The following is a 27,847-nucleotide window of genomic DNA, read 5'->3' on the forward strand; positions in this document are numbered from 1 at the left end:
ACATCCTAGGTAATATAGCGTGAAATCAATAGTCATTTTAGTGTTTCTTAGTAATCTATAGTGAAGCCACTTTAAACGTTTATTGTAAGGTTTGTTTACAAGCAATTGTTTATTGGATTGTCTATGATACGTCTTTTTAGCTGACTATTTGAAGTCCATTAGGACCCGTACGTGTCAAAATAACTAGTTATGTAGCTGATCAAGTTACCAGTTTGGTAGGCTAGTCAAGTAACTGACGCTATGTAATCAGTATGTGAATCCAATGCGAATGTGAATCCAATTCATTGACTATTTTGGTCCAGCTATCGGACAGTCTCATTGTAATCAAAAAGGGTAATCAAAGGGTTAAAATAACTAGTCAATTAGCTATTAAAGTAACTAGTTCCCACCCTAAATGATGGGTAAAATCTCTAGTTCGGGACTGTCTCCTAGAACTGCTGGGTGGCGACAGATCAGTGAATTGAAGTGTTTCTTTAGGAAGCATTAATGTAAGGAAGACTTTTGCAATCAAATGCAAATGAATATTAAAGACGTTGTCGACAAAGTATTCCCAAGTCTTACAACGAACTACAGCAATTCGGCAATTTGGCACCAACAAATTATGATGTTAACAAGATCAATAAACAAATACAATATAAACTGCCTGGCAAAACAATAAAATACAAAGAACAAGGCTTTGATTATCCTACGGAATTTTTGAATTCATTGGATCACCGACTTTGTCCGAAACTGTATATTAAAATCGAGATGCAATATAAAACAGATGTTTTCTAAGGGCCAGCAACGCGGACCGGGTTCAGCTAGTCTCAAATAAGAAAATTACGATCCATTTTACTCGATATCGAATGCGGTAATTCGGCCCCTGGTTAATTGTTGTAACTGCACACCGAAATGAAATATATTAAGTAGAAACATATTTACACATAATGGTACCATTAACAAATATCTTATTATAGTGCTTTTGTGCCGATGCACAGTGGTTTAGAAACGTTTTTTTTTTTTTGTAAATAATTCGGTATCTCGGCAACTAGTGGAGATATTGTTAAGAAATTTCACATGGTTGGAGCTGAGTTGAATTACGTTTGTTCAGCTTCCTTGCGCTTTGTTTGTTCAGCTCAAACTTTGCCCTCTTTTTCATGCAAAATGTGTATACTACATATCAAATGTAACTTTTGAATTCAAACTCATACTGACTTAAAAGAAAGTTTAGTGAAACTAATTTTTCATGAAATATATGAAAAAAACGTACAAATTTTTTTAAAGGGTGCAAGGTTTGTGGAACTTCTGAGGAGTAAATAAATGTTTTTTATATAAGTATTTGATATTGGTGAAAACCCTAGGACTTGAAGATTGATATTTTAGTGAAGTTAAATAATTTTATAAATTTTTTTTTTTAAAAACAAGAAAATATAATATGGTGATTTTCCGTGAAGAAAAATATAAAATTTGAATTAATGTAAAACTTTAACACTTAAAGATATCATAACAAAATTTGGAACTAATATATAGACTCAAATGTTCTTAAATCAAACGCATTATAATTTTTGAAGTTTTTTATTTTCAAATACCTAAATTCCTAATACGGGGAAAATGTGTTCCAAAAACTGAGTTTTTTAGTAAAGTGCCGGCTGTGACGTTATTTATCATGTGATAGTAAAAAACAAAGTATACCAAGTAGTCCAACTCTCAATTTTTTCAAATTACTCTCTCACATATACGGGTACCGTGTGAGCTCAGAGAAATGTAAACAAATGAAATGTCTTGAAATTTTAACTTTCAATTTTTGATAAAATAACGTTCTTTTACACATTATTACTTTAACACATAGAATTTTATATTTTTTTAAACACTTTTAGCACACTTTCATTGTTAAAAAGTTTCTATTTTGCACAAATCAAGAAAAAAATATTTTTGGAATTTCTGACATGTAATTTTTTGTTATTGTAGAATTTAAACTAAAGGACAGAGTTACAATTTTTGGTATTGAAAATTCATACGAATTCAAATTTAGAACATATTTATAAAACTCTGTTGCCTATAAAAAATTTAAAAGTTACCAACACATGTGTAATTTTGTTACTCACACATGTTTAGAGTTAGGTACTTTTTTACTAACACATGTATAGAGTTAGGTACTGTTGTCAAAGAGTTGGACTACTTGTTATACTTTGGTAAAAAACGTTGTAAGTATTTAAGAAACATATAGGGTTATTCATACCTGGAGATTCTTCGAGGATCGGTGTTTTGCCTTTATAGAATCTTTTTCTCAAACCTAATTTTTTTTTTAAATTGACCAAGTTTCGATATGTCCTCTTAAGTAAGCCAAGTTTTACTTTACACGCTTTTGCATTAAGTTCTCTTTCTGGATCATATACAAATTGTATATAGTCTCGTAAAGTAAAAATATATGTGCTTATTTAAGAAAAAACTTAAAAATACGAAATACAAAATTTGAGACCCAAGGTGACCATCTTTGGCCCCCATTAGCGATAGGAAGCTGAACAAACGTAAATCAAGTCGAAAACACCTCAAATCTAACTATGTAACGCTGGTTATGCAAGATATATAAAACTCTTACCTGTTTCATTTGTTTTTTTCGTTCACAGATCAAGCATTACTGGCGACCAGCGTTGCCGCTTTGGTCCAATTGGACCAAAATTGGTAGTTTGAAGTTAACAAATTGACTTTTGGTAGTTTGGTTTGTTTGTTCCGATATTTGTCGTATTTTGGTAGGCTACGATATTTCTGAATACATAAGTATTTTTAAGAACAAAATAATTGAAATAATAACGAAAAAACTACTTATGTTAAGCCAAAATAATAAAACTACATATTTGCAAAATATGAAGATAGCATTTTCATAAATATTTAGTTTAGTCAGTTAAATGTGTATTTATTTAGTAGTGTTGAGTTCAAAAAATGCCACAGCGCTCTCAAAACTTTTATTTTCTAATAATATGTGTTAAACTCTGCTTCAATATTTCTGTTTCATCTGACACTTTAAATGTCCAATTATGGAAATTAAGACACGTAATTTATTTCTATATGAAACTTATTTGTGTTGAATTTTTTCGGGATACCAACACTTTTAGGAGTTTTATGCTCGTTTAAGCAATTTTCGGAAGAGGCCCTTGTATGAAAGCTATGATCAATAATGAATTGAATTTTTAGGTGTAATTTATGTGTAAAAATGTTATTTAATATCTATATAAAGGATAATGTCTTATTTCTGGAGGACATTTATATGGGGGCTATGTGAAATACGTGGACAACCAGCCAGACAGACGTACGAAGGACATCGTTAAATCGACTCAAAAATAAAATCTGGAAACTGAACGATTTTAACATATTTATGATTGTAGTGTTATTAAATAACTTTCTTTCTCTGGGTAATTTTATAGCAGCAATATTATAATTATATAGTTAACTATTAATTTTGAAACGAATCCATATATCATTTCTCAAATATTTTAAATTTGATAGGTTTTGGTAGGCTTTGGTAGTTTTTAATTAGAAATTTGGTAGGAAAAATATTTTATGAGTGGCAACGCTGCTGGCGACGTACTGTCATCGTATTTGTATTCATTCCGCCATAGAGAAATTCGCATAGGTTTCCGCTCTATGCGTATTTCTCTATAGAAAGAAATCAGACAAAAAAATTACACAAAATAATCACACACACGAGTGTTGTTTTTGTTTTCAAATAGTTTTTTTTACTAATACATTCTCACCACTTATGTTTTTGACAACTGAGTTAGGTCTTTGACATGAGAGTTTCCGCTCTATGTCTATTCTCTATGTTTTCGACAACCGAGATAGGTCTTTGACATGAGAATTTAAACCATAGTAGAGCGGAAACTAGAAAAAAACTCAAACAAAAAAAATAACTCAAAATAATCACACATACGAGAGTTGTTTTTGTTTTCACATAATTTTTTCTACTAATACATTCTCACCACTTATGTTTCTGACAACTGAGTTAGGTCTTTGGCATGAGAGTTTCAGCTCTATGTATATTTCTCTATGATAGAGAAACAACCTTTACCCCCTGTCTAAACTTGACAAATATTCATCATAACAATAAATGACATTTGTTGTCAAGACAAAGTTATCTAAGCACAATTTTATCATAACGAAGCAATAATAATAATAATAAATGGGGACTATACCTGATAATTTTTTATTTTGGCAGCCATTTTGAAGTTGTTCATGATAAAAATTTATCAGTTATTTATCAGGGGGTTAAATTTTGTTTTTCATTTATTTATACTTGTTTATTTCAGTTAACAAGGAATTTATTGTTAAAAAATTGTTTCACACAAAATAATATTACAATTCTATTAAACAAGAAAATCTATTTTGATACAACAACTATTCCTCAATGTTTCCTCAAATTAAAAATGTATTTCTGTTGGATATTCGAGGATGGCATAATATAAGCACGCGTTTGGTTCATCTTACATATTTGCTGAATAAGGTAAGGCTTCTTTCAAACAACAATTAGTGCTTTAATTGAAACCACAAACCTACTCTTACTTCCAGAATGATAAGGATTACCGTATTGAAACGGATACTTTGGGAGAAGTAAAGGTACCCAAAGGCAAATACTATGGGGCACAGACTGTGCGGGCTCAAAAGAACTTTCCCATAGGTGGGCCAGAAGAACGTTTACCGGTAGGATAAACTTTTATTTGATTATTTAAATACCTACATAAACTGCTTCTTGTCCAGGTTCCTTTAATAAAAGCCATGGGAATTTTGAAAAAGGCAGCTGCCGTAGTAAATGTGGACTATGGCATGGATGCCAATGTAAGCAAAGCCATTGCAGAGGCCTGTGATGAAATAATAGAAGGCTGCCTAATCGAAGAACATTTTCCATCCATTATCTGGTCCACTATTACACAAACTAATATGAATTGTAATGAGGTTCGTATGATGAACAGAAGATATAGAGCTTTAGTGTTTGTAATAAAATTTTGAAATTGTTAAGGTTATCAGCAATCGGGCCATTGAAATCATGGGTGGTGAAATTGGCTCCAAAAAACCAGTACATCCCAACGATCATGTGAATAGAGGCCAAAGCTCTAATGATACACTACCGACGGCCGTAAACATATCCATGGGCATGGAGTTAAATAATACCCTTATACCAGCTATTACCGAACTATATAATGGCCTAAAGGAAAAGGAAGAAGAGTTTGCAGATATTGTAAAAATTGGTCGTACTCATCTTCAAGATGCTGTTCCCCTAACTTTGGGTCAAGAATTCAGTGGCTATGCTCAGCAAATGAAAAATGGTCTAAATCGCATTGACTCGGTATTGCCACGTGTCTATGAAGTCTGTTTGGGTGGTACAGCTGTGGGTACAGGTATTGGAGCTAATCAATGTTTTGCTGAAAAGTGTGCTGACAAAATAGCTGAATATACTTGTCTGCCTTATAAGAAGGCACCAAATTTGTTTGAGTGTATTGCTACCAATGACGTTATGGTTGAGGTGCACGGTTGTTTGAATACCATTGCTGCAAGTTTGATGAAAATAGGCAATGATATACGTTTGTTGGGTTCGGGACCACGTTGTGGTTTGTCGGAACTAATGCTGCCACCAAACGAACCGGGAAGTTCTATAATGCCGGGTAAAGTTAATCCCACTCAATGCGAATCATTGACTTCAATATGTACCCAGGTTATGGGAAATCATGTGGCTGTGACTATAGGCGGTTCAAACGGTCACCTAGAGCTGAATGTGTTTAAGACCGTCATGGTGGCAAATGTTTTGCGTTCCATACGTCTTTTAGGCAAGTTTTTAATTTTAGATCTTAGATTGTTTATTTAATTTATATTTATTTTAGCTGATGGCTCCAAAAATTTCAACAATAACTGCATTAAGGGCCTCAAAGCTAATAAAAAGAAAATCGAAAAGATGATGAATGAATCCTTAATGTTGGCAACTGCTCTTAATCCTCATATTGGTTATGATAAGGCAGCTTTGATTGCCAAAACTGCTAACCAGAATGGTACTACACTCAAGGAGGAAGCAGTGAAGTCTGGCTTTGTTACTGAGGAACAATTTAAGAAATGGGTTGATCCTAAGAAGATGATTAGTCCTCAAAAGTAAAGGAAGGATTCTGTTGTCCTTATGATGTTCTATGTGTATATTTTTTTTTTTGTATTGGATTTATTTTATAATAAAGCAGCACCAATATTTTACTTAAATGCAATTTGCTTACACTTTTCTATTAAAATTTATAAATCGTTATTCATTTCAACGAGGTTAGCTAAAAATTGGTAATAGCCAAATTGTAAGATCATATATTTTTATAACAAGACATCATCTGTTATCGTGACTTTACTTGCAATACCCAGCAGTTAAGCAAGTAGTCAATGTATGTCTTATAGACAGTAACTGTGACTAATGTCTTATCACTGGGCTGACCTCAACGTATGTGCTCTTTCTTGTGCAGAGAGAAGACAATTGGTTACTTTATACATCCTAGGTAATATAGCGTGAAATCAATAGTCATTTTAGTGTTTCTTAGTAATCTATAGTGAAGCCACTTTAAACGTTTATTGTAAGGTTTGTTTACAAGCAATTGTTTATTGGATTGTCTATGATACGTCTTTTTAGCTGACTATTTGAAGTCCATTAGGACCCGTACGTGTCAAAATAACTAGTTATGTAGCTGATCAAGTTACCAGTTTGGTAGGCTAGTCAAGTAACTGACGCTATGTAATCAGTATGTGAATCCAATGCGAATGTGAATCCAATTCATTGACTATTTTGGTCCAGCTATCGGACAGTCTCATTGTAATCAAAAAGGGTAATCAAAGGGTTAAAATAACTAGTCAATTAGCTATTAAAGTAACTAGTTCCCACCCTAAATGATGGGTAAAATCTCTAGTTCGGGACTGTCTCCTAGAACTGCTGGGTGGCGACAGATCAGTGAATTGAAGTGTTTCTTTAGGAAGCATTAATGTAAGGAAGACTTTTGCAATTTTAATTTTGGAAACAAATTTTTCAGAAGCAGGCCCCACCATGTAATAACCTTCACTAAGTAAATGAGAAAAAATATTTTTCTATTAAAATTTCAGTAATTTATTTTCGTGCATGATTTTCGGAAGAGTGCCTCAGAAAGTGATTCTGAGTCGATCGGTATACTTTAAGATGGGTGTTGGGACAATATTTTGTACGTTAGAAACATCTGCTCAAATCCAATATACCCTCCCGACTATGGTGGTGTAGGGTATAAATAGAATCATTACTGATGTGCATTTATAAGTCATGTTTTTTGATCTAATTGAACCGGTTAAAAGCCATAAATCTTTCAGCCACAATTAAAATCGCAAAAGTCTTCCTTACATTTATAATTGTTAAAATAATATTTGGTAATGAACATTCTATAGGAGGTATAATTAATTGTTGATCAATCCAGTGCCAGTTTGGGATTTGGAAATTGGAAAGTATCAGTGCCTATATAACTCTAAGTTAAAATTTTTGCACAAAATGAAGCAGTGTCAGTACAGTACTATAACAGTGTTCTGTTGTGTTAGCTCTATGTCGAATTTGTTTGGTAATGCTCACAGATTATTACAGATATGAAACAAATGACAGTTCTCAAAAAAGTAATATCGAACCACATGGTTATTTTGACGTTCTACAACCACTTTTCAATGGTTGTGGTTTGCAGAGCGGGAGAAAACTACAATTTTCAATAGGCAAAGAGTATGATATACACATATCTGTCCCTCTTTCCAAACCACAACCATTTTCACATTTTCTTTTGTTTGATTTCCATTGCCATATTACTGGAACCGGCTGATTCGTATCTGTGTAATCTATGGTAATGCTTTTCATGAATGCTCTATTTTTGTTACTGTTCAACTATTTGGTTTTACTGTTCAACTATATTTACCTCTGAATTTTACTTCGAATTTAATGAAAGAAACAAATTAGATTCCTAAAAAGAATGTTTTTGAAAAGCCGAATTTCGTTAAGTAAATTTCAAACGGCAAACAAAAGAACATTTCGCTTAACTAATTTGCTTAGAATGGTAAGTTGACAACAGAAAAGTATTCAGACAAATATCTTGCATAAATAACATAACAAACAATTCCAATGTACCGAAGGCCCAGGAAAATGTACGCATTGAAACTGATAGCATGGGAGAAGTTAAAGTTCCAAACAATAAATACTATGGAGCACAAACAATGAGATCGAAAACAAATTTTCCAGTGGGGGGTCCAGAAGAACTTATGCCGGTGGGATATTTTTTATGATTTTTCATTTCAGGGATACATTTATGGTTCTTTATTTGCTCTCTTATAGAAACCCATAATAGTGGCCATGGGTATTTTGAAGAAGGCAGCTGCTGTTGTGAATCAGGAATTTGGTTTAGATGCCAAAGTTAGTGAGGCTATTGCTCAGGCTTGTGATGAGATCATAGAGGGATGTCTAATCGAAGAACATTTTCCTTTAGTTATCTGGCAAACTGGTTCTGGTACACAAACCAATATGAACTGTAATGAGGTAGGTATACCAATACATTTATTCATGTTAAATATGTATGTAACACTAATGACATATCTTTAAAGGTAATTAGTAATCGTGCCATTGAAATTATGGGCGGTAAAATGGGCTCTAAAACGCCAGTTCATCCCAATGATCATGTCAATAAATCACAAAGTTCTAATGATACTTTTCCAGCTGCCATACATATATCAGTAGGCATGGAGCTAAACAATCATCTAATACCAGCTATTACTGCATTACATGAAGGTTTAAAGGAAAAAGAGAAAGAGTTTGCTGATATTATTAAAATAGGTCGCACCCATCTTATGGATGCTGTACCTCTAACATTGGGTCAAGAATTCAGTGGTTATGCTCAACAAATGCAATATGCTTTGGACCGCATAAATGCGGTGCTGCCACGTGTATACGAAATTGCTTTGGGTGGTACTGCTGTGGGTACTGGACTCAATACACGTGTGGGTTTTGCCGAAAAATGTGCCCAACAAATTTCGCAATACACTTGCTTGCCCTTTAAGAAGGCTCCCAATTTCTTTGAGGCTTTAGCCAGTCGTGACTGTATGGTGGAGGTTCATGGTTGTTTAAATACAATTGCTGTCAGTTTGATGAAAATCGCTAACGATATACGTCTATTGGGCTCGGGACCACGTTGCGGTTTGGGAGAGTTATTGTTGCCCGAAAATGAACCTGGCAGCTCAATAATGCCTGGTAAGGTGAATCCCACTCAGTGTGAGTCACTGACCATGATATGTGCTCAAGTAATGGGAAATCATGTGGCTGTGACTGTTGGGGGTTCAAATGGTCATTTTGAGCTTAACGTATTTAAGCCACTAGTAGCTTCGAATGTTTTGCGTTCCATAAAACTTTTGGGTGAGTTTCTTATATACTCGAAAACCTAAGTGGTGAGAAGGTATCGGTAGAAACGCAACACTCGTATGTGTAATTATTTAGTCATTTTATTATTTAGTTTTTTACTAGTTACCACAGTATGTATTTACCTCTTATTAAAAATAACTTTTTCTACCTAATTTTAGCTGATGGTGCCTCAAATTTCAATAAAAATTGTTTAAAGGACCTTAAGGCCAATAAGGAAAGAATCAATAAAATTATGAATGAATCCTTAATGTTGGTTACCGCTCTCAATACCCATATTGGCTACGACAAAGCCGCTCAAATAGCCAAAACTGCTCATATAAATGGAACCACTTTAAAGGATGAAGCCATAAAGTCGGGCTTTGTGACTGAGGAGCAATTTAAGCAGTGGGTTGATCCAAAAACTATGCTGGGTCCAAAATAATCTATATATTTTTTCATTAATTTATGTTATATTATGTTGTGAAGCCGTTCAATTTTTATACAAAATTTGTTTTGTTCGTTATTTACATGTTAATAGTTTATTTAATATATTAAATTATGGTGTTGGACAATACTTTTCTATATTTTATTGAATTTTGTGATCTCCCATATTTCCTTCCAAAAACCAATTTTCAGAGTAGAAATTTAAATTTGCCCTAGCTTCGTTAATATGCGTTTAAATAGAAAATTGGCGTTATTTTGTGGTCACCCATATTTTGTTCCTAATACCAATTTTTTGAGTGAAAACTTAAATTAGCTCTAGCTTTGTTAATATGCGATTAAACGGAAAACGAGCGTTATTTTGTGATCACCCATATTTCTCTAAAAAACCTTATTTTATGATCACCCATATTTCCTTCCAAAAATTTCCTTGAAATGAAAGTTTAAATTTGCAGTAGCTTCGTTAATATGCGTTTAAACCAATTTTCAGAGTGAAAATTAAAATTAGCTCTACCTTCGTTAACTTACATTTAAATGGAAAACGAGTGTTATTTTGTGATCACCCATATTTTGTTCTTAAAACCAATGTTTTATAGTGAATATTTAAATTAGCTCTGGCTTCGTTAATATGTGCTTGAATGGAAAACGAGCGTTGTTTTGTGATCACCCATATTTTCTTACAAAAAACCATTTTTTATGTGAAAATTAGAATTTGCTCTAGCGGCGTTAATATGCGTTTAAAGAAAAAACACGTTATTTTTTGATAGCCCACGTGTGATTGTCAAATTTCACTTCAACTTTCGTTACACGTTAATTGCCTTCAACTCTTTAATTTCACGTTATTTATTTGTGACTAGCTGACCCGACAGTCCAAGTTAAAAAAAGCTTGTGTTCAATTTGTGAATTTGTGAGAAGCTGTTTGAAAAGGGTAAAAATAGTTTTAAAAAAACGTATTGATGAATGATAATTTTTATTCATATAGGATATAGAATAAAATATACATAGAAGCGCTACTGAGAGACAAAGAACCTATGTTTGTTGTCAAAAACCTAAGTCTTGCAACAACAGAATACATGTAAATCAATGTGCATATTTTGAGTTTTTATATAAGTAATCGAATTTTGGTCTGAAAAATGAGTGATCACAGATCGAGCTCCTTTTCTTGATTAAACGCTTATTGGCCAAGTTATTAGCGAATTTAGATATTTTGGGTTTTTATATAAAAAAACCGATTTTGTTAAGAAATATGAGTGATCACAGATCGAGGTCCTTTTCTTGATTGAACGCTTATTATCCAAGTTATTAGCGAATTTAGATATTTTGAGTTTTGTATAAAAAAACGATTTTTGGTCAGAAATATGAGTGATCACAGATCGAACTCTTTTTCTTGATTAAACGCTATTGGCCAAATTATTAGCGAATTTAGATATTTTGAGTTTTTATATAAAAAAATCGAATTTTGTTAAGAAATATGAGTGATCACAGATCGAAGTCCTTTTCTTGATTAAACGCTATTGGCCGAATTTTGATATTTTGGTTATTTATATAAAAAATCGATTTTTGTTAAGAAATATGAGTGATTACGGATCGAGCACTTTCTCTTGATTAAAAACTTATCGGCCAAATTATTAGCGAATTTAGATATTTTAGTTTTTTATATAAAAAATCGATTTTGTTAAGAAATATGAGTAATCACAGATCGAGGTCATTTTCTTGATTCAACGCATATATACCAAGTTATTATCGATTTAAACTATTGTGAGTTTTTATATAAGTAATCGAAATTTGGTCCGAAATATAATTGATCACAGACCGATGTATTTTGCGTATTAGTATTAGTGGACGTGGACAAAAAAAATTAGTCAAATCTGTCCAGGCGGCCTGCGATTTTAGATATGTATATCGAAAAAAAAATTGGCGTGGTCAATTTTTCTTTCAGTAAAAACTTAAATGGGATTAAACAAGAAATTATCCAAGTCGATGTAGCCGTTTTCCGATTTTAGATAAATCGAAAAATGTGGGCGTGTTCAATTTTTCATTCCGTAAAAACCTAAGTTGGGCTATGACCAACATTTTAAAAAAAATTTGTCTAAATCGGTCCGGCCGTTCTCTGCTGATGCAATTGCCAATGAACGACATTTGATTTTTATTTACATCTGTATGTAAATATTTGTGATATTGTACAAAATTTTTTCTCAAATTATAGTCAGGGCACACTTAGAAAGGTGACTGCATCATTACAACAATACAAAAACAACAGGTACTTTGTTTTTGTTAAAAAGTAGGTGAACTGTCAAAGTTGCCTGTTGTTGTTTTTGCTTTTGGGTTTGTTGTATTTTTAGCCACAACAACCACAAGTGAATTGACAATTCAAACTGAATTAAAAAAATAATCAGCTGTTTCATCGCAGTCACCTTTCTAAGTGTGCCCTGATTATACAAGGTATCGCAAAAGTAAACTTCCGATGTTTTTTGGCTGTAATTAAAAAAAAATTAACAACTTTGATTCTTCTTGTGGATTATTTTTATTTGGTCTTTTAATTTTTTTTACATCAAATCGAGAATATGATGTCATGTAAATGGCCGCCGCCACAGTTCATTGTCATTTGAGCCCTTTTTATGGCATTTTCCATCACTTTGGCCAAAACTTTTGGCGATAGGTCCTCAAGAGTCTTAGGCTTGTTGGCATAAACCCACAACTTCAAAAAGCCCCACAAAAAGAAGTCTGGAGCGGTCAAATCAGGCGATATTGCTGGCCAGTGCAAATCGCCAAAACGGGAGATTATGCGCCCGGGAAATGCATCCTTCAGCATATCGGTTGTGGCACGTGAAGTGTGTGCCGTTGCACCGTCCTGTTGGAACCACATGTTTTCCAATCCCAATTCATCCAAAGTTGCGGCAAAAAGAACTCGTTGATCATTGCTCTGTACCGCTCACCATTCACAGTAACCGTTTGGACAGCAACGTCTTCGAAGAAAAAAGGTCCGATGACTCCTCCAGCGAAAACAGCACACCATACGGGTGTAATGGCTCTTCGTGGGTTACACGCGGAATTTCAGTGCCCCAGCTTATTTACGTACCCGCTAAGATGGAAATGGGTCTCATCACTCATGATTATTTTTGATGAAAAAACCGACCGATTATTGGTCAAATAAATAGTCAGCAATATTCCGCGTTCTGGAGCAGTGTAGCGTAACATTGTTTATTAACGTATATTTCGCATGTGTTTACTACACAAATGTCAAAACAGAACTGACATTAGGGGCCAATCGCAAAATTTATAGCATTTTCTGATAGGAGGATTACTTTTGCGCCACCTTGTAGTATACGAAATTATTCAACTTAAAACTAAAGAATAACTAAATTTCAAATTAAAATAGAAATTTTGTCGAAATTCATGTAAAATCTTTTGCAAAACTTTTCATCATTTGTATCTTACATAAATAAGCTTGTTAACAAGAGTTTTACACACCAGCAATACGAATACGAGAACATGGTCATAAGCATACATACATGTTCTGGCATAAATTGTTGTTCATAAAGTATGAAAAGTGTTTGTACATCTGTAAGTACACACATATGTATAAAGAAGAGTGTATGTGTGTGTTTTCATGTGTAGGTGTTAATGTACATGAATGTACTTTTCAATCTACAAACAAATGCGTATCCAACAAAAATAAACTGAACAAAAAATTCTGTTAAATGTTTGTAAAACTTTTATCAGGGATTTATACGTAGATTTACACGCCTGGTAACCTACATTCTGTGCATTGTTTGTCGATCTAACTAACAAGCTAACGAATGACAAAAAAAACCTTCGTTGTTATCAAAAATAACAAAACTAACACCATGATCAACAACATCATCATCATCAGATGGAATCTACATACAAATTGGTCTCAATATATCCATAGTTGTAAGAATGTAATAGTGTAGTTGGCATTCATATATTAACAACCAAATATTCAAGACAAGAATATCTTTGGTATCATTGTTTGATGTTGCATTGTTTTTCGATATCTTTTACAGTTTCCTTAACAATTGTTTATTTATTTCAGAGTGTTTTTATTTGCAAATTTGTATATGTTTTGGTTTTATTACCATGTTACGTATACATACATTTCATGCATGAAATATTTCTTACTTTTATTGAATATTTGTGGTAGACTGATGGTAGTGAGGGACATTAACCCATTAAAAAAATGCCACCTTTATGAATAATGATTCCTTTTTTTTACTTAATTTAACAAAAACAAAGGACATAATTAATTAAATTCTTAAAATGAGAAAACAAAATTAAAAGATTTCTTTATTACGGCATTGACAAAACAATGGAAACTTAGGTATTATTTTAACAAATATGGTCTAAACTTTGCAATAACTCAATATTTTGTTGGGTATCCCTTATTTTTTATAACTGCTACACATCGACGATACATTGAACCAATTAAAGAGTCAATGGTCTCCTTTGAAATATTTTGTCATTCCCTTATAACCGCTTCCGATAAATCTTCCTTCCTGGTGTAATTTTGGGTCCTTATTTTACGATCTACAATTTTCCATAGATTTTCTATGGGATTGAGATCTGGCGATTGGGCAGGCCACTTCAAAACACGTACCTCGTTGGATTGTAACCACTCGGTTACAACCCTAGGGGTGGTTTCGGGTCGTTGTCGTGTTGGAATCTCCAAACTAGGGGCATATTTTCCTCAGCGTATGGATACATAACATCGTTTAATATGGCTCTGTATCCCATACCTGTCATTGTATCTTTTATAATATGAATTGGGCCCATACCTTGCCCTGAAAAACATCCCCATACCATAATATTGCCACCGCCAAACTTTACAGTCTTATTTGTGTACTTTGGATCTAATCTTTTTCCCTTTGGTCATCTTACAAATGTTCTCTCATCACTGCCTCTTAAATTATATTTGGATTCGTCGGAAAAGAGGACAGTATTCCATTTCTGTATCGACCAGTTTAAATGATCCCTGGCAAATTGTAGACGAGCAGAACGGTTCTTTTTAGGAATGAGTGGTTTTTTCACAGGACGATAGCAACCAATACCAGCCTCATTTGCCCTGCGACTAACTGTTGGGGTACTTATATCTAATTTTAGGAATTTCTTGAACTCTCTCGCTATTAAATTATCTAGGAGGTCTTCCATCTAAATGTTGAGTTTTTAAATAACCTGTCTCACGAAATTTCTTTATAATTTTTGAAACTGCTGATTTATTTATTGAATATTTGTCACATATACTTTTCTGTTTTAAACCAGCTTTAAAATCGTTAATTATTTTATTTTTTAAGTCTTCACAAATCTTAACTTTAGCCATTTTCGTTAACTTTGAAAAAAAGCAATTATGCGAAAAACTTTTCGCATAATTCGCAAAAAATTACCAGAATTTTAAAATAAAATAAAATAACTGTAAACAGGATGCTTTTTACATCGTTCTTTTAAATATTATTTTCGTTTTACACTTCTTTCTTGCAGAAGTTTAAAAGTTTCCATTGTTTTGTCAGTAGCGAAATAGTGAATATTTTTAATTTTGTTCCCTTTTTTCAGAATATAATTATGTTGTTTGTTTTTCAGTTAATTTATATAAATAAAACTATACAAGTAAAATACTAAAAAAAAAAATTTATTTTAAAAAAATATTTTAAATTTTGGGCTACATATGGAATATTTGGAAAAGTTCCATTGTTTTGTTCAACCACTGCACATAGGTCTGGCGACCCACTTTTTTTGGCCAAAACTAAAATATTCACTTATATACAAAAATTCATACAAATGATACAATTAATAACAAAAAACATAATTTTTTTTAAGTTTTTAATAATTTAATTTTTTTTTTGTTTTTTACTTCCACTCTGCCAAATTCTGAGTAAATCACAATTTTTGAAGTAAAAGTATCCTGAAACAAAAATTGATTTCTTAAAAATAAGCAAAAACTAGCAGAAAGTTATTGATGATTCGTAAGCACAAAATATCACTGTAATTTTGTGCGTTTTTGGTTGGTTGAAATCGGTTGAAATTATATAAGTTATATACTATTTTTTTTTTATAAAAAGTTAAAATCACTGATTTTTAGGTTATGAAAGTTTTTTATGTAATTTCTTATTACCATAATTTTTATTGAATATTTCACTATTAAAAATTTAACTACTTTCCATCGTCATTAATATCCATAACTAACTGACTTAAAAAGTTTATTTATTTTCGTGTAATATGTGACTCAAAGAAAACAAAAAATTACACCACGTGTTTCAGTTTACCACTGCACTTAAAACATTGAACTTTCTCCCTTCATAGAATAACGGTTAATTGAAGTTTGTAAAAACAAAATATTTTTTTTTGTTTATCTGAAGTGTTTGCTACTACATCCTAACAACAAATATAGGAAAAAGAGTTTTGAGTTTTGGCCAAAAAATGTGGTTCGCCAGACCTATGTGCACTGTATATATTAATGTTTCAAATCGGATCGAGAACAAACATTTGGCATCATATTTAATTTGTAATATATCCGAGACACCCCAATTTGGCGTCTTGAGTCTCCGCCCACCTTAGTGTTGAAAGTCCAAATTTAAAACTTGAGCTCAGTCGTTGAAAATTTTATTAAAATCGGATTATCGGTTTAGAAGTTACAGATTTATTTGCACCTTTTTTTCATTTCCCCCACTGTGACCCAAAAGCTCGGTTTTAGGTTCTCGCACAACCACTATATGATATTTTTTTTAACCATCCTCAGGTGAAGTTTATTGTTAATCTTCTCCATTTGCAAAGATTCATCTTTTCTGCTTTTCTTTCATTTCGAAAAAGCCCAAACATAGTCAAGTTTCTTAAAAGGCTCAATAAAATGTTAGTATCATAGAGAAACATAGAGCGGAAACTAGAAAAAAACTCAAACAAAAAAATTACTCAAAATAATCACACATACGAGTGTTGTTTTTGTTTTCACATAGTTTTTTCTATTAATACATTCTCATCTCTTAGGTTTCTGACAACTGAGTTAGGTCTTTGACAGGAGAGTTTCCGCTCAATGTCTAGTCTCTATGGTTAGTATATTTAAACAAAAATATAAAATACGAAAGGAAAAGTTTCGCGTTAAAAATGGGAAGCTCGGTTTTGATTTTAGACCCATGGTTTCTTCGGCAAACATTCTTAGAATTCATCGCAGATTACGATTTTGATAACCGCTTGGTGCATTTTTTTAATCCATACAAATTGACCCACTATAATGTAGATAGCTGTATAAATTAAACAGTTATGACCGATAAAGTCAGATTTTAAGAGGACATTTGTATGGGGTCTAGGTGAAAAAATTTACCGATTTCAGCTAGTTTCCTTTTGCTAAAAAAAAATGTATGTACCTACTATATTTGATCGAAATATCTTCAAAATTGCGTACTGTACTTTAAGCACAATGTTTACATGGACAGCCAGCCAGACGGACGTACATCGTTTAATCTACTCAGAAAGTGATTCTGAATCTATCGGTATGGGCGTTACAAGCATCAGCACAAACGCATTACACACTCCTTACTGTAGGGTATAATAACCGCGAAGTAGTTACCTAAAAATTAAAAATTATTTCTTCATATTCTATATTGTAAAAATCTTCCGAAAATTCCTTTAAAATTGACATAAATTAGGTTTTTCCTTAAAAAAAAATCTGTAAATTTCACTGTAACATTTAATTTGCTTGTACACAAAAACTGATCTCACAGAAGATTTTCCAAAATATTTATTTTGTATTGTATACATTCACTTTTATTCAGCAGGCATCTCTTCGTTTATGTGTTGGCAAGCACGCCGCCAAAAAAACCATCATCGTTTGGCTTTGTATCTGACTATATCAGTTGTGGTACACTCCATTAAGTTTCAATGATGTATACGAAATGCGACAACAAAATGTTATACATCCATACATCCCGGGTATTCGTTTATGTACACATGAGTCACACAACAAACATTAAAAAATAAACCGCAAAAAAATTTAGTCTAGCGTTGTTAAGGATTTCATGTGGAAAATTTTCTTAAATATGTATGTACACAATCTTTTTCTATAGTGTTTAATGATTTTTGGATAATAAAGTGCAAGATTTTCAATAAAATTGAGTTTTAAATCCTCTGACCTTTGTTATGCAAAGATAAGTTATTTAATTTATGCATCCTTTGCTGCCTCAAAGTAATATATTTTTTGAGACATTTGACAAGTAACTCTGTCAACTGTCACTTCAATGTACCCCTTTTGGGTATCGTTGTACATCTTGGTAAAGTTCCACACCTTGATGTTAGCTTCAAAGTTAAATATGAAGCGAAAACAAGGCTCCGAATTGTACGAACCTAATTCCTGGTAAAAGTTTCTTAATTTAAATTCGCATCTGACTAGAGTCTTATCTAGTACTACGGGAGCCATTTGTCCTGAATGTCTATTGGTAACTTCACTTCTATGAACATGTAGTGGGTTGTGGTTTAAAACCCAAAGCGGGTAGAGGATTGGTTTAATTTGTGACCTTCTGTTGTTGCTAATATTATGCCCTCATTTTTTAAAACGTTACACAGAAAAAATTATATTTCAATTCAAGCATTTATACCATATTGAACTGGTTTCAATTATTTCATAATTAAATCAAGTATTCATTTGATCAAAAACAAAATTTCTTGATATCAAGGTGTATTCAATAAGCTGATTATTGTTTGTTTATTTATATTGAGTTTGAAAGTGTCAAATAGTTGTTTACTCTTTGTGGTTGACATTTATAATATTTAAATTGAAAAAATAAAAAACGAAAAATTATTCAAATAAATTTATGAAAATCAATTAAATAAGTTGTGTATTTTGGATTTGCGAGTATTTTACATATACAGCTTAATGCTTAGAACTCCTTTCGTGAATTAGGTTGTGTATTTTGGACTTTAAACAGACAGACAAAGCTAAATGCTGATTTTCATTAGAAACTCCTTACAAGAATTAGTTTGTGTGTTTTGGACTTGCTACAGTTTTACACAAACAGATGGACACTGTTAAATGGATAGTTTAAAAGTTATATTGTAATCACTAAGCTTTTTATTCACGTTCGACGCATTTATAAAAAATTACCAGTAATTTATTTATTTATTTTTTAATTTTTCTGTTTTGACATTCTCAATCTCTTGACAAATAAAAATATTATCTTTGTTGTGTTTGTTGCCGAGACGCTCTCACCTGATTAATACGCCTTGCTTGATATTTTCTATTGAATTTTGAGCATGATAAAAATATAGAAGGTAGTTTCAATCAAATTTTTTTTTTTCAAATAAGGTTTTTTGAAGTTTCCTTATTTTGTGAGCATTCCTAAAAATGATTTTTATTTTAGAGAAATTTTTTACAAAAAATTTCTAATTTATAATTTAGTATTTAAATAAAAATGTATTAAGTATGTTGTGTTGGAAGTTAATGTATTAACTGAAATATTGCTTTTAAGGAAATGGTCGGAGCACACCATTGGCTCTTTTGGCAAATCTTCTTCGCAAGTTTTACATACATCCAGCCACTGTTGTCGTTGGTTAGGTAATGTAGGGACTTTAAAAAAATTTACATTTGAATCTTTGCAAAAATATTTGGTATTTTCGCAGTTGGGGAAAATGCAACTCATGTTTGTTAAATCTTAAAATAATGTTCACAAATTAGCTTTGAAATATTTGAAAATGAAAATCTTACCTTTGATCCCAATTTAATAGTAAATATTTTTTATATTTTTTTTAATATTTTTCAAATTAATGAAAATTATGTATTAATTTTTTCACAAACTTCAAAGAATATATGGGAAAATTTTTAATTAATATGGTATTACTATTTTAACGAAAACGTCAAAATCCTTAAGCATGTCAGACGTAGAATTTTAAAAAATAAAGAGAGAATGAAACTACCTTCTATTTTCTACTATGTAGGTAACTGAGAGCCAAAAACCTAAGTCTGTTGTCAAAAACCTAATTCATGAGAATGTATTGCATGTATTTTGTTATTGTATCACCCGTATGTGTGAAAAGAGAGTAATTTTTCAATATATATTACTCTCTCCTTCCGTTCTATGTGTTTATTCTATGGTAACTACCTTCTATATTTTTATCATGGTATTAACTTAAAAAATATATATATTTTTCATTAATTGCAAAAATTTTAAAGAAAAAACAATGTAAATATATTTTCAAATTTAATTTGTTTACTATGATGTATTCGGATTTTCAAATTCTCTTAAAATTAAATCAAAAACAGTATTTGCCCTCTCATGAACATTTTAAAATTTTGAGTTAATACAGTATTGTTGAACGAGTGCGATATGTTTCATAACGTATGTTTCGTTTCTGTATATAAAATAATATTATTTTCTAGTTTCCGCTATATGTATATTTTCTCTATGGAACTAACTCAGTTGTCAAAAACCCAAGTAGTGAGAATGTATTAGCAAAAAAACTATGTGATTACTTTGAGTTATTTTCCAGTTTCCGCTCTATGTTTCCCTATGGCTAGAAACATAGAGAAATACACATAAAAAAACTCAAACCAAAACATTTCTTAAAATAATGACACCCACGTGTGTTGTTATACCCTACACCACCATAGTGGGGATGGTATTATGCGTTTGTGCAGATGTTTGTAACGCCCAAAAATACTAGTCTAACACCCATCTTAAGGTATACCGATCGACTTAGAATCACTTTCTGAGTCGATTAAGCGATGTCCGTCCGTCCGTCCGTCTGGTCGGCTGGCTGGCTGTCCATGTAAACCTTGTGCGCAGAGTACAGGTCGCAATTTTGAAGATGAAATTTGACACATATTATTTTTTCGGCTCAAGGACCAAGCCTATTGAAACTGGCTGAAATCGGTCCATTATTTCACCTAGCCCCCATACAAATGTCCTCCCGAAATTGGACTTTATCGGTCATAAATGTTTAATTTATACATGTATCTCCACAAATTCCGCTCCAAATAAGTTTTATATACATGTCACCAAATTTTGTTACGATCGGTCCATAATCAGTCATAGCTCCCATATAGACCCGCTTCCGAAAATCACTTTAACGTGCATAAATCGCTTAAAAATGTTGGTAACCACACATAATTCAACATAATTAACTTTAATATACACATAAATAGCACGATCTAATTTCATGGTGATCGGTCCATAATTGGTCATAGCCCCCATATAAGGCCCACTTCCGAAAATCACTCAAAAATATAAATTATTGAAATTTTAAAAGAAAAATTTTGTTTGCTCTTTTACTTAGTGTAGGGTATTATATGGTCGGGCTTGACCGACCCTACTTTCTTACTTGTTTTTGTTTTCACATAGTTTTTTTTAAACAATACATTGTCACCTCTTAGGTTTTTGAGAACTAGGTTAGGGTTTTGAAAGTATAGTTTCCTATTTATGTGTAAAAAACATTTGTATGAGAATGTGCCTTTTCTTTTCATGCATAAAAAATATATCAAAGAAATGTTTTTTCCAAATAAATGTAAAAAACAATCAAAAATTTCAAAATTGTTTCTATGGGCGTGTGTGAAATGATAGCAAAGTTCTATGGTAAATTACAATTTTCCTATTGTGGAAAAATTTTATAATTTTGCTGTGCCAAATGAAATATATTTTGACTCAAATAAATTTTGACAATTCTATAGAAAATTCAAAATACTTCAGAACAAATTATTTGTTTTCCACTCTTTTTTGATTTATTTTCACTTTATTGAAGATTTATAAATTAAATACAAATAAATTAGAAAAATATTTTTTAGTTTTGTATATTTTATTTATTTTATGTTTGTCAAATATTTCTGTTCATTTGTCAAAATTTTGTGTAGCCCTATGAGGTAATGAAATTTTATTCACCTCATATATATCAAAAATTTACTTTCCCTCATACTTTGCTACCGTTTGACACACACCCATACATAAAAACGATGTTTTCAAGCATGGTACCACATCAAAAAATTTACTTGGAAGGGAAATATCGGCTGAGATCATAAACGCACTGCAATGCATAGTGTTCATAAACTCAATAGATTTTGTTTAGGCAATGTCGTATGTTCATTATTGCATGACAATGCTTTTCAATACGCAACATTTGTAAAATTTGAGCATTGTTATACCCTCTACCACCACAAGTGGTGAATGAGGGAATATATAAGTTTGTCATTCCATGTGTAACATTGAGAAATATTCATCTGAGACCCAACAAAGTATATATTTTCTTGATCCTTATGAAATTCTAAGTCGATTGAGCTATGTCCGTCTGTCTGTCCATCTGTCTGTGTAAAATTAGACAAACAAAATTGGTAAACTTGCAAAAGATATGTTTATTATTGTCCTAAGCAGTTTGGTATTAAAAATCAGCAAAATCGGTCCAGTAGAACCAGAGCTATGAACCAAAATGTGAGACAACCTAAAAACAAAAATTGACAATTTTCACATATTTTTGGTTATTTGTGTAAATATATTGCAGATAATACCATAAAACTTTACACACGTTATTTTTATAATAAAAGGACTAACTCTGGTGAAAATTATAAGAATCGGTTTATGATTTCTCCTAGCCCCCATACAAATTTCTTCCCAAAATATGGTTCTATAAATGCCTTCAGAATTGCAGTATCCATACAAAATTCAGCAAAAATAAGTTTCGTGCCAAAAGAAATCACAACACTAAATTTTTTGTGGATCGGCCCATATTCGACCATCCGAAAATCACTTAAATTAGCATAAATATCTTATAAATATCGCTATTAAGTTGAAATTCATCATAAATAATCGCCATATATACCAAAATCGCTATATATAATTCTATGACGATCGGCCTATAATTGGTTATAGCTCCCATATATATCAACCTAAAAAATATGTATGCAGGTGGAGGGTATTTAAGATTCGGCAAAAGCCGTATTATCTGTTCTAACTTGTTTTTATTTATGATTCTTTAATAATTTTTGTGATATCTTTATAAAATTGTCTTGAGGCAAGAATTTAATATTTTAGTAGAAATGGCGGATTTATGGTAAGTTTAATTTTTGTTTATGTAAATATATATAATTCTTCTGTACGTGTGTTAGTAACTGAACTCCTCCTTAACGCCTGGGCCGATTTCGATGAAATTTTTTGTGTGTGTTTGAGTGGGTCCCTGGATGGTTTAGATTCACAATTGACCTATATAGGTACAATGGGCGTGGCACCCCCATACGAAATAAAAATTTATTATTGAATATCTGGAGTAGGGTTCTATAAGTCGATTGTTCGATTGTTCGAACAATCGACTTTTTGCTGAAAAAAGTCGAAAAGTCGAAATCGACTTTTTGGTCGGAAAAAAGTCGAACAATCGATTATGTTATCTCAAAAGTCGAATAGTCGATAAAAGTCGAAAATAGTCGATAAAAGTCGAAAAAAGTCGAATAGTCGATAAAAGTCGATAAAAGTCGAAAAAAGTCGAATAGTCGATAAAAGTCGACTTTTTAGAATGTTAAAAAAAATATTTAATTGCAACATTATACTAAAATTATTGCAATTTGGTACACTTGCATTTTTTGTATTTATTAATATAAATAATAAATAAATGTTTATAAATTAAAGCTTTTTTCTATACAACATTCTTCTAACTATTATCGCCTTGATAAATTTCATTTTTATTACTAAACATTACAAAAGGCGTGTCAATAAATGTAGAAACTATGTATTTGTTACAAGAAATGGTAAAAAGTTGAAAATAGTCGGAAAGTCGAAAATAGTCTAAAAAAGTCGAAAATAGTCTAAAAAAGTCGAAAAGTCGAAAAAAGTCGATTTAACTAAAAAGACGAAAGTTCGAAAAGTCGACTTTTATAAATTACCAAAAGTCGAAAGTTCGAAAAGTCGACTTTTTAAAAAACGAAAAAAGTCGAAAGTTCGAAAAGTCGACTTTTTAAAAAACGGAAAAAGTCGAAAGGTCGAAAAGTCGACTTTTTGTTTCAGCTATAGAACCCTAATCTGGAGTACTATTATAGTGGGAGTCTTCAAACTTTGTGTGAGCTATGGCAGAACAACGTTTGCCGGGACAGCTAGTGTAAATATATAATTTTACGGAAAGTTACAAATTGTTAAATTCAAAACAAAAAACATTTATCCGTTCTTTATTGTACTAAAATGTCATTGCATATTTTGATAAAGCAGTAATGCGTTGTAAACAATTTCCTTTGCAGTGTTGCTTTGCAAACTGCGTTTATAAAGTCAGCCATCCGTTTCGTTTTATAAAATACCAAATTTTTATTTTTTCGTTCCAAACGGTAACGCAAACGAAAATTCGTTTGAAAATACAAATTGAAGCCATTAAGGTTGTTCACTTGGGTTAGGAAATGTGTTGTATTTGGGTGGCGTGCGTAGTACACTGGCTATGGCTTGGCTCTAGGTTGTTGCTAATGGTGTGCTTAAGAGAAACACAACTTAACAATAGTGGCTTGGGAGTTAAAGATTGCTGGTCATGTGCCCGCTGGTCTTAACTGTAGTGTACGCTGATTATTTCTGGCAATTGTCTCTTATCTCTTAGCTCTGTGCTTGTGATTTGATCTGTGCAGCCAATGTATGAAAAGTTGCCTATTTTGGATTGGAGATATCATACTTCTTCGCAAACAAGTCTGTTCAATATTGCTACATGATAACAGATCATGATAAAATATCTGTATTAGAAGAGGAGATAGGCGTTCAGAAAATTAAAAGAAAAGCCAGTTCAAAATTTCGAACAGTTAGGTTTGCACATATGTGATGTCCTGCATTTGCTTGTAAATCATGGTTTTTATGTTTTATGAAACAGTTACATACATATGTTGGCAATAATTCCTCATGTTTATTATTTTAATTTTATTTTTATACCCTACCCTATAGTGGGGAAATATTAGTCTAACACCCACCTTAAAGTATACCGATCGACTTAGAATAACTTTCTGAGTCGATTAAACGATGTCCGTCCGTCTGGCTGGCTGTTTGGCTGGCTGACCATGTAAACCTTGTGCGCTGAGTACAGGTCGCAATTTTGAAGATATTTCGGTAAACTTTGGTACATATTACTTTTTCGGCCCAAGGACCATGCCTATTGAAACTGGCTGAAAGCGGTCCATTATTTCACCTAGACCCCATGCCCTTTCGAAAATGGACTTTATCGGTCATAAATGTTTAATTTATAAATGTATCTCCACAAATTGCGCTCCAAATAAGTTTTATATATACAAAATTCATGTCACCAAATTTTGTTACGATCGGTCCATAATTAGTCATATATGGTCGGGCTTGACCGACCATAATTTCTTACTTGTTTTTACTATTTTTAAAAATTTATTTAAAAAATGTCTCTTTTTAGACACCTTTTTAATTGAATGTAATTGCAGAAATTTGCCCCTACCAACGAACGAAAGGGGAATGAGATGTTCACGTCGGGATATAGTTTTTTATTAGCTAAAAGATGTGACTTAAGATTCATACCAAAATCTTTCAGAAATTCCACCTTTTTCACATATAACCATTTTTTTGAAAAATTTTATATTTACTGTTCGAAAAATCGAACAGCGGAGTTAAATGGGTTAAAAATTAATAATACATTTTTGAATCGATATTGAGGCAATGCAATTTATGATCTAGAATCATAAAGCTTTGTGTAGAGACCCCCCACCCTCACTTTTTTATAACCCCCCTTCTAACAATATCTACAAATAGCATTTCTTTGTTTGTTTGGCATTTTCTTGGGGCTCCGCTATAAGTAAATTTTGGGTAAGCAATTGTATATGTTTTTGATATGCAAGTAGTTGCAAAAAATTTTAGTATGGAATGAAGCCTAACCTTGCCACGAATAACAACATATGTATCATTACTTGGTTAATGCAGGCAACGTAAGTTCTATACTACAGAAGACAAACAACTTTTTCCTGACTTCACAAAAAACATTACTAATAAAACCACGAAATTTAGCACATAAGCATTTAGTAATATATTTTCAGTTTTTTTTTAAGTACACATCTCCGGTATTGAAATCTTAGTTATAACCAATTTTTTAAAAAAAAAATCACTTTTAATAAACTGAGTGGCCAATTGGCACAAATTTTTGGCATTTATATCGTCGAAGTATTAGAAATTGAACCTTAAAATATTTTTTTCAAAAAGCGAACGTTGAACATTTGAATTTTTTCCGCAAAAATTGGAAATGGGCACATAGTGCAATGGTCGAAAATAGTGATTTTTTTAACAACATTTTTAGTTTACCATTATGAAAGTCGAAAATGTCTCAATGAAATCTATGCGCATGGCACCCTGAACGTCACCTTGTATTTTTGCAATAGGAGAATATCCTTAATAGATAAGAAACGATGTCGTACATAAATTTAATCTTATGTAGTAATTTGGATGAACATGAAATGAACATAATATGTATGTATTATAAGATTGTGACATTTTTTTCCGTACGCCTCCTGAAAAGATTAATTAATGTCTTCTCTCAAAAATCAACATATTGGCTAATAAAGAAAATTCGAAAATATTGTATCGTTTACATGCGAATAAATAAATGGAACTCAATATGATTTCGATCATATTTCCAAATAAGATATGCAAAAAGCCAAAAACTTGTTCAATTCCTCTACCATTACGGTCTATGTATCATCATTAATTCTGCAACAAAATTTCAATATTCATACAATGTTTGTTTTACAACATTTTACCAAACTATTTTGCTTTAATTGTAGAAGTATTTGTTGACATTGTTGCAGTTTTCCAATACATACATATGTATGTACATTCACTTTTGTTTTTCATTGCAAATAAATATGAAATATTTTTTTTTTTTTTTGCTATCATACATACTTTTTTAAACATTAATTTTTACCCATTTTTGTCATTGCTTAACCAGCAGATTTACTGAATTCGCTTCTTTTTTTTGGGTTGAATTTTTAACTTTCATTTAACATTTATGAAATCTGCAAGTGTAATCGAATGTTGGATATTCTAGAGATTTTTTTTTTTAACCATTTTGTTTTATTATTCGTTACAAGTGATTTTGTTTTATTGTTTTTTTTTTGCGTTTTCTCCCTCTTTACCCAGTGTTGGTTTTTTGACGCTTATGTGTATTTAATACCAACCACCATTTGTTTTTGTTTACCTTTATACCGAATGGAAAAAAAATTCCATCATCAGCGAAATCCAAATGACGACGCGTAATAAAGATAAGCTCTATTTTTGTTGTCGCAAAAAATCTCAATTTATGAGATTCTTTTTAAATTTATGCCACGACATACATTGTATTCCTGGTTGTTGCCGCTGTTGATGTTGGTTGGTTTTTAGTGAAAATTTATTGCCAATCAGTTGTTCGTTTACGGAATTAATCTGGGGTCATTGCGATATATATGTATACTTACGTATGTAGTTACATTTGGCTGGCCCCAAAAAAATGCTGTAGATGTTCCCAAATAAAATTAAAGTTTAATTCATTCTAAGATACCGTTTCTCAAAATCAAATCTCTTATTTCTCGCAAAGCAAACATATGAACTGTTGGTATTATTTGAAAGGTCCTTGAAAGGCGCTTTCAATGTCGCATCTAGCCTAGAAATATTCGAACATTTGTAATTTTGCAAAAATGTTAACCACCTTGGATTCTGAGCTAAAACAAGAAAGAATCAATCCAATATTGGATAATATGTCCCAAAGTTAAGCATATCCCAGAGAGAGCGTTATGCATCGATCAAAACAAATAGTAGTTGGACGGGGCAAGGTCTGGATAATAAGGCGGATGAGGCAAAACTTCTCAACCAATTCTTTCTAAATAGATTTTAACAGGTATTTCATAATGTGGCCTAGCGTTGTCATACATATTGGTTCCTGTTGATCCTATAAGGAGCATAGGGCCTCAATGAATTTTCGCCAGTTATTTCTGTTTGATGGTATGTTTTTGATTTAAGTCCAGCTTTTTTCTGTTTTGGTAAATTCGAAAGTTAGTTGTCTGCTCCAAGTGTGAGCCGGGCGTCCGATTCTTCTATTTCCCTG

General features: G+C 32.0%; 2 protein-coding genes across 2 annotated transcripts; both read left to right on the forward strand.

The window, feature by feature from the left end:
- The first annotated feature begins 4,289 nt into the window (after positions 1-4,289).
- Positions 4,290-6,218, forward strand: LOC135957845 (probable fumarate hydratase, mitochondrial). The gene is made up of 5 exons (XM_065508655.1): positions 4,290-4,477; positions 4,543-4,674; positions 4,732-4,926; positions 4,991-5,795; positions 5,850-6,218. The coding sequence occupies exons 1-5, from the start codon at positions 4,382-4,384 to the stop codon at positions 6,113-6,115; spliced, it is 1,494 nt and encodes a 497-aa protein (XP_065364727.1). The 5' UTR covers positions 4,290-4,381; the 3' UTR covers positions 6,116-6,218.
- Positions 6,219-7,918: 1,700 nt separating this feature from the next.
- Positions 7,919-9,947, forward strand: LOC135957856 (fumarate hydratase, mitochondrial-like). Its single transcript, XM_065508666.1, has 5 exons — positions 7,919-8,048; positions 8,125-8,256; positions 8,324-8,524; positions 8,590-9,394; positions 9,559-9,947. Exons 1-5 carry the CDS (start codon positions 7,965-7,967, stop codon positions 9,819-9,821), a joined length of 1,485 nt encoding a protein of 494 aa, XP_065364738.1. The 5' UTR covers positions 7,919-7,964; the 3' UTR covers positions 9,822-9,947.
- Positions 9,948-27,847: the final 17,900 nt, after the last annotated feature.

This window comes from Calliphora vicina, chromosome 1 (assembly GCF_958450345.1).
Source record: "Calliphora vicina chromosome 1, idCalVici1.1, whole genome shotgun sequence".
Classification (NCBI taxonomy): Eukaryota; Metazoa; Arthropoda; class Insecta; order Diptera; family Calliphoridae; genus Calliphora; species Calliphora vicina.

Excerpts from the sequence above, each read along its gene's own strand:
- LOC135957856 (XM_065508666.1), top strand. The coding sequence starts at position 7,965 with ATGTTTTTGAAAAGCCGAATTTCGTTAAGTAAATTTCAAACGGCAAAC. Across the intron at positions 8,257-8,323 it reads GTCCAGAAGAACTTATGCCG|AAACCCATAATAGTGGCCAT; the intron begins GTGGGATATTTT and ends GCTCTCTTATAG. Across the intron at positions 9,395-9,558 it reads GCGTTCCATAAAACTTTTGG|CTGATGGTGCCTCAAATTTC; the intron begins GTGAGTTTCTTA and ends ACCTAATTTTAG.
- LOC135957845 (XM_065508655.1), top strand. The coding sequence starts at position 4,382 with ATGTTTCCTCAAATTAAAAATGTATTTCTGTTGGATATTCGAGGATGG. Across the intron at positions 4,478-4,542 it reads TTACATATTTGCTGAATAAG|AATGATAAGGATTACCGTAT; the intron begins GTAAGGCTTCTT and ends TCTTACTTCCAG. Across the intron at positions 5,796-5,849 it reads GCGTTCCATACGTCTTTTAG|CTGATGGCTCCAAAAATTTC; the intron begins GCAAGTTTTTAA and ends TATTTATTTTAG.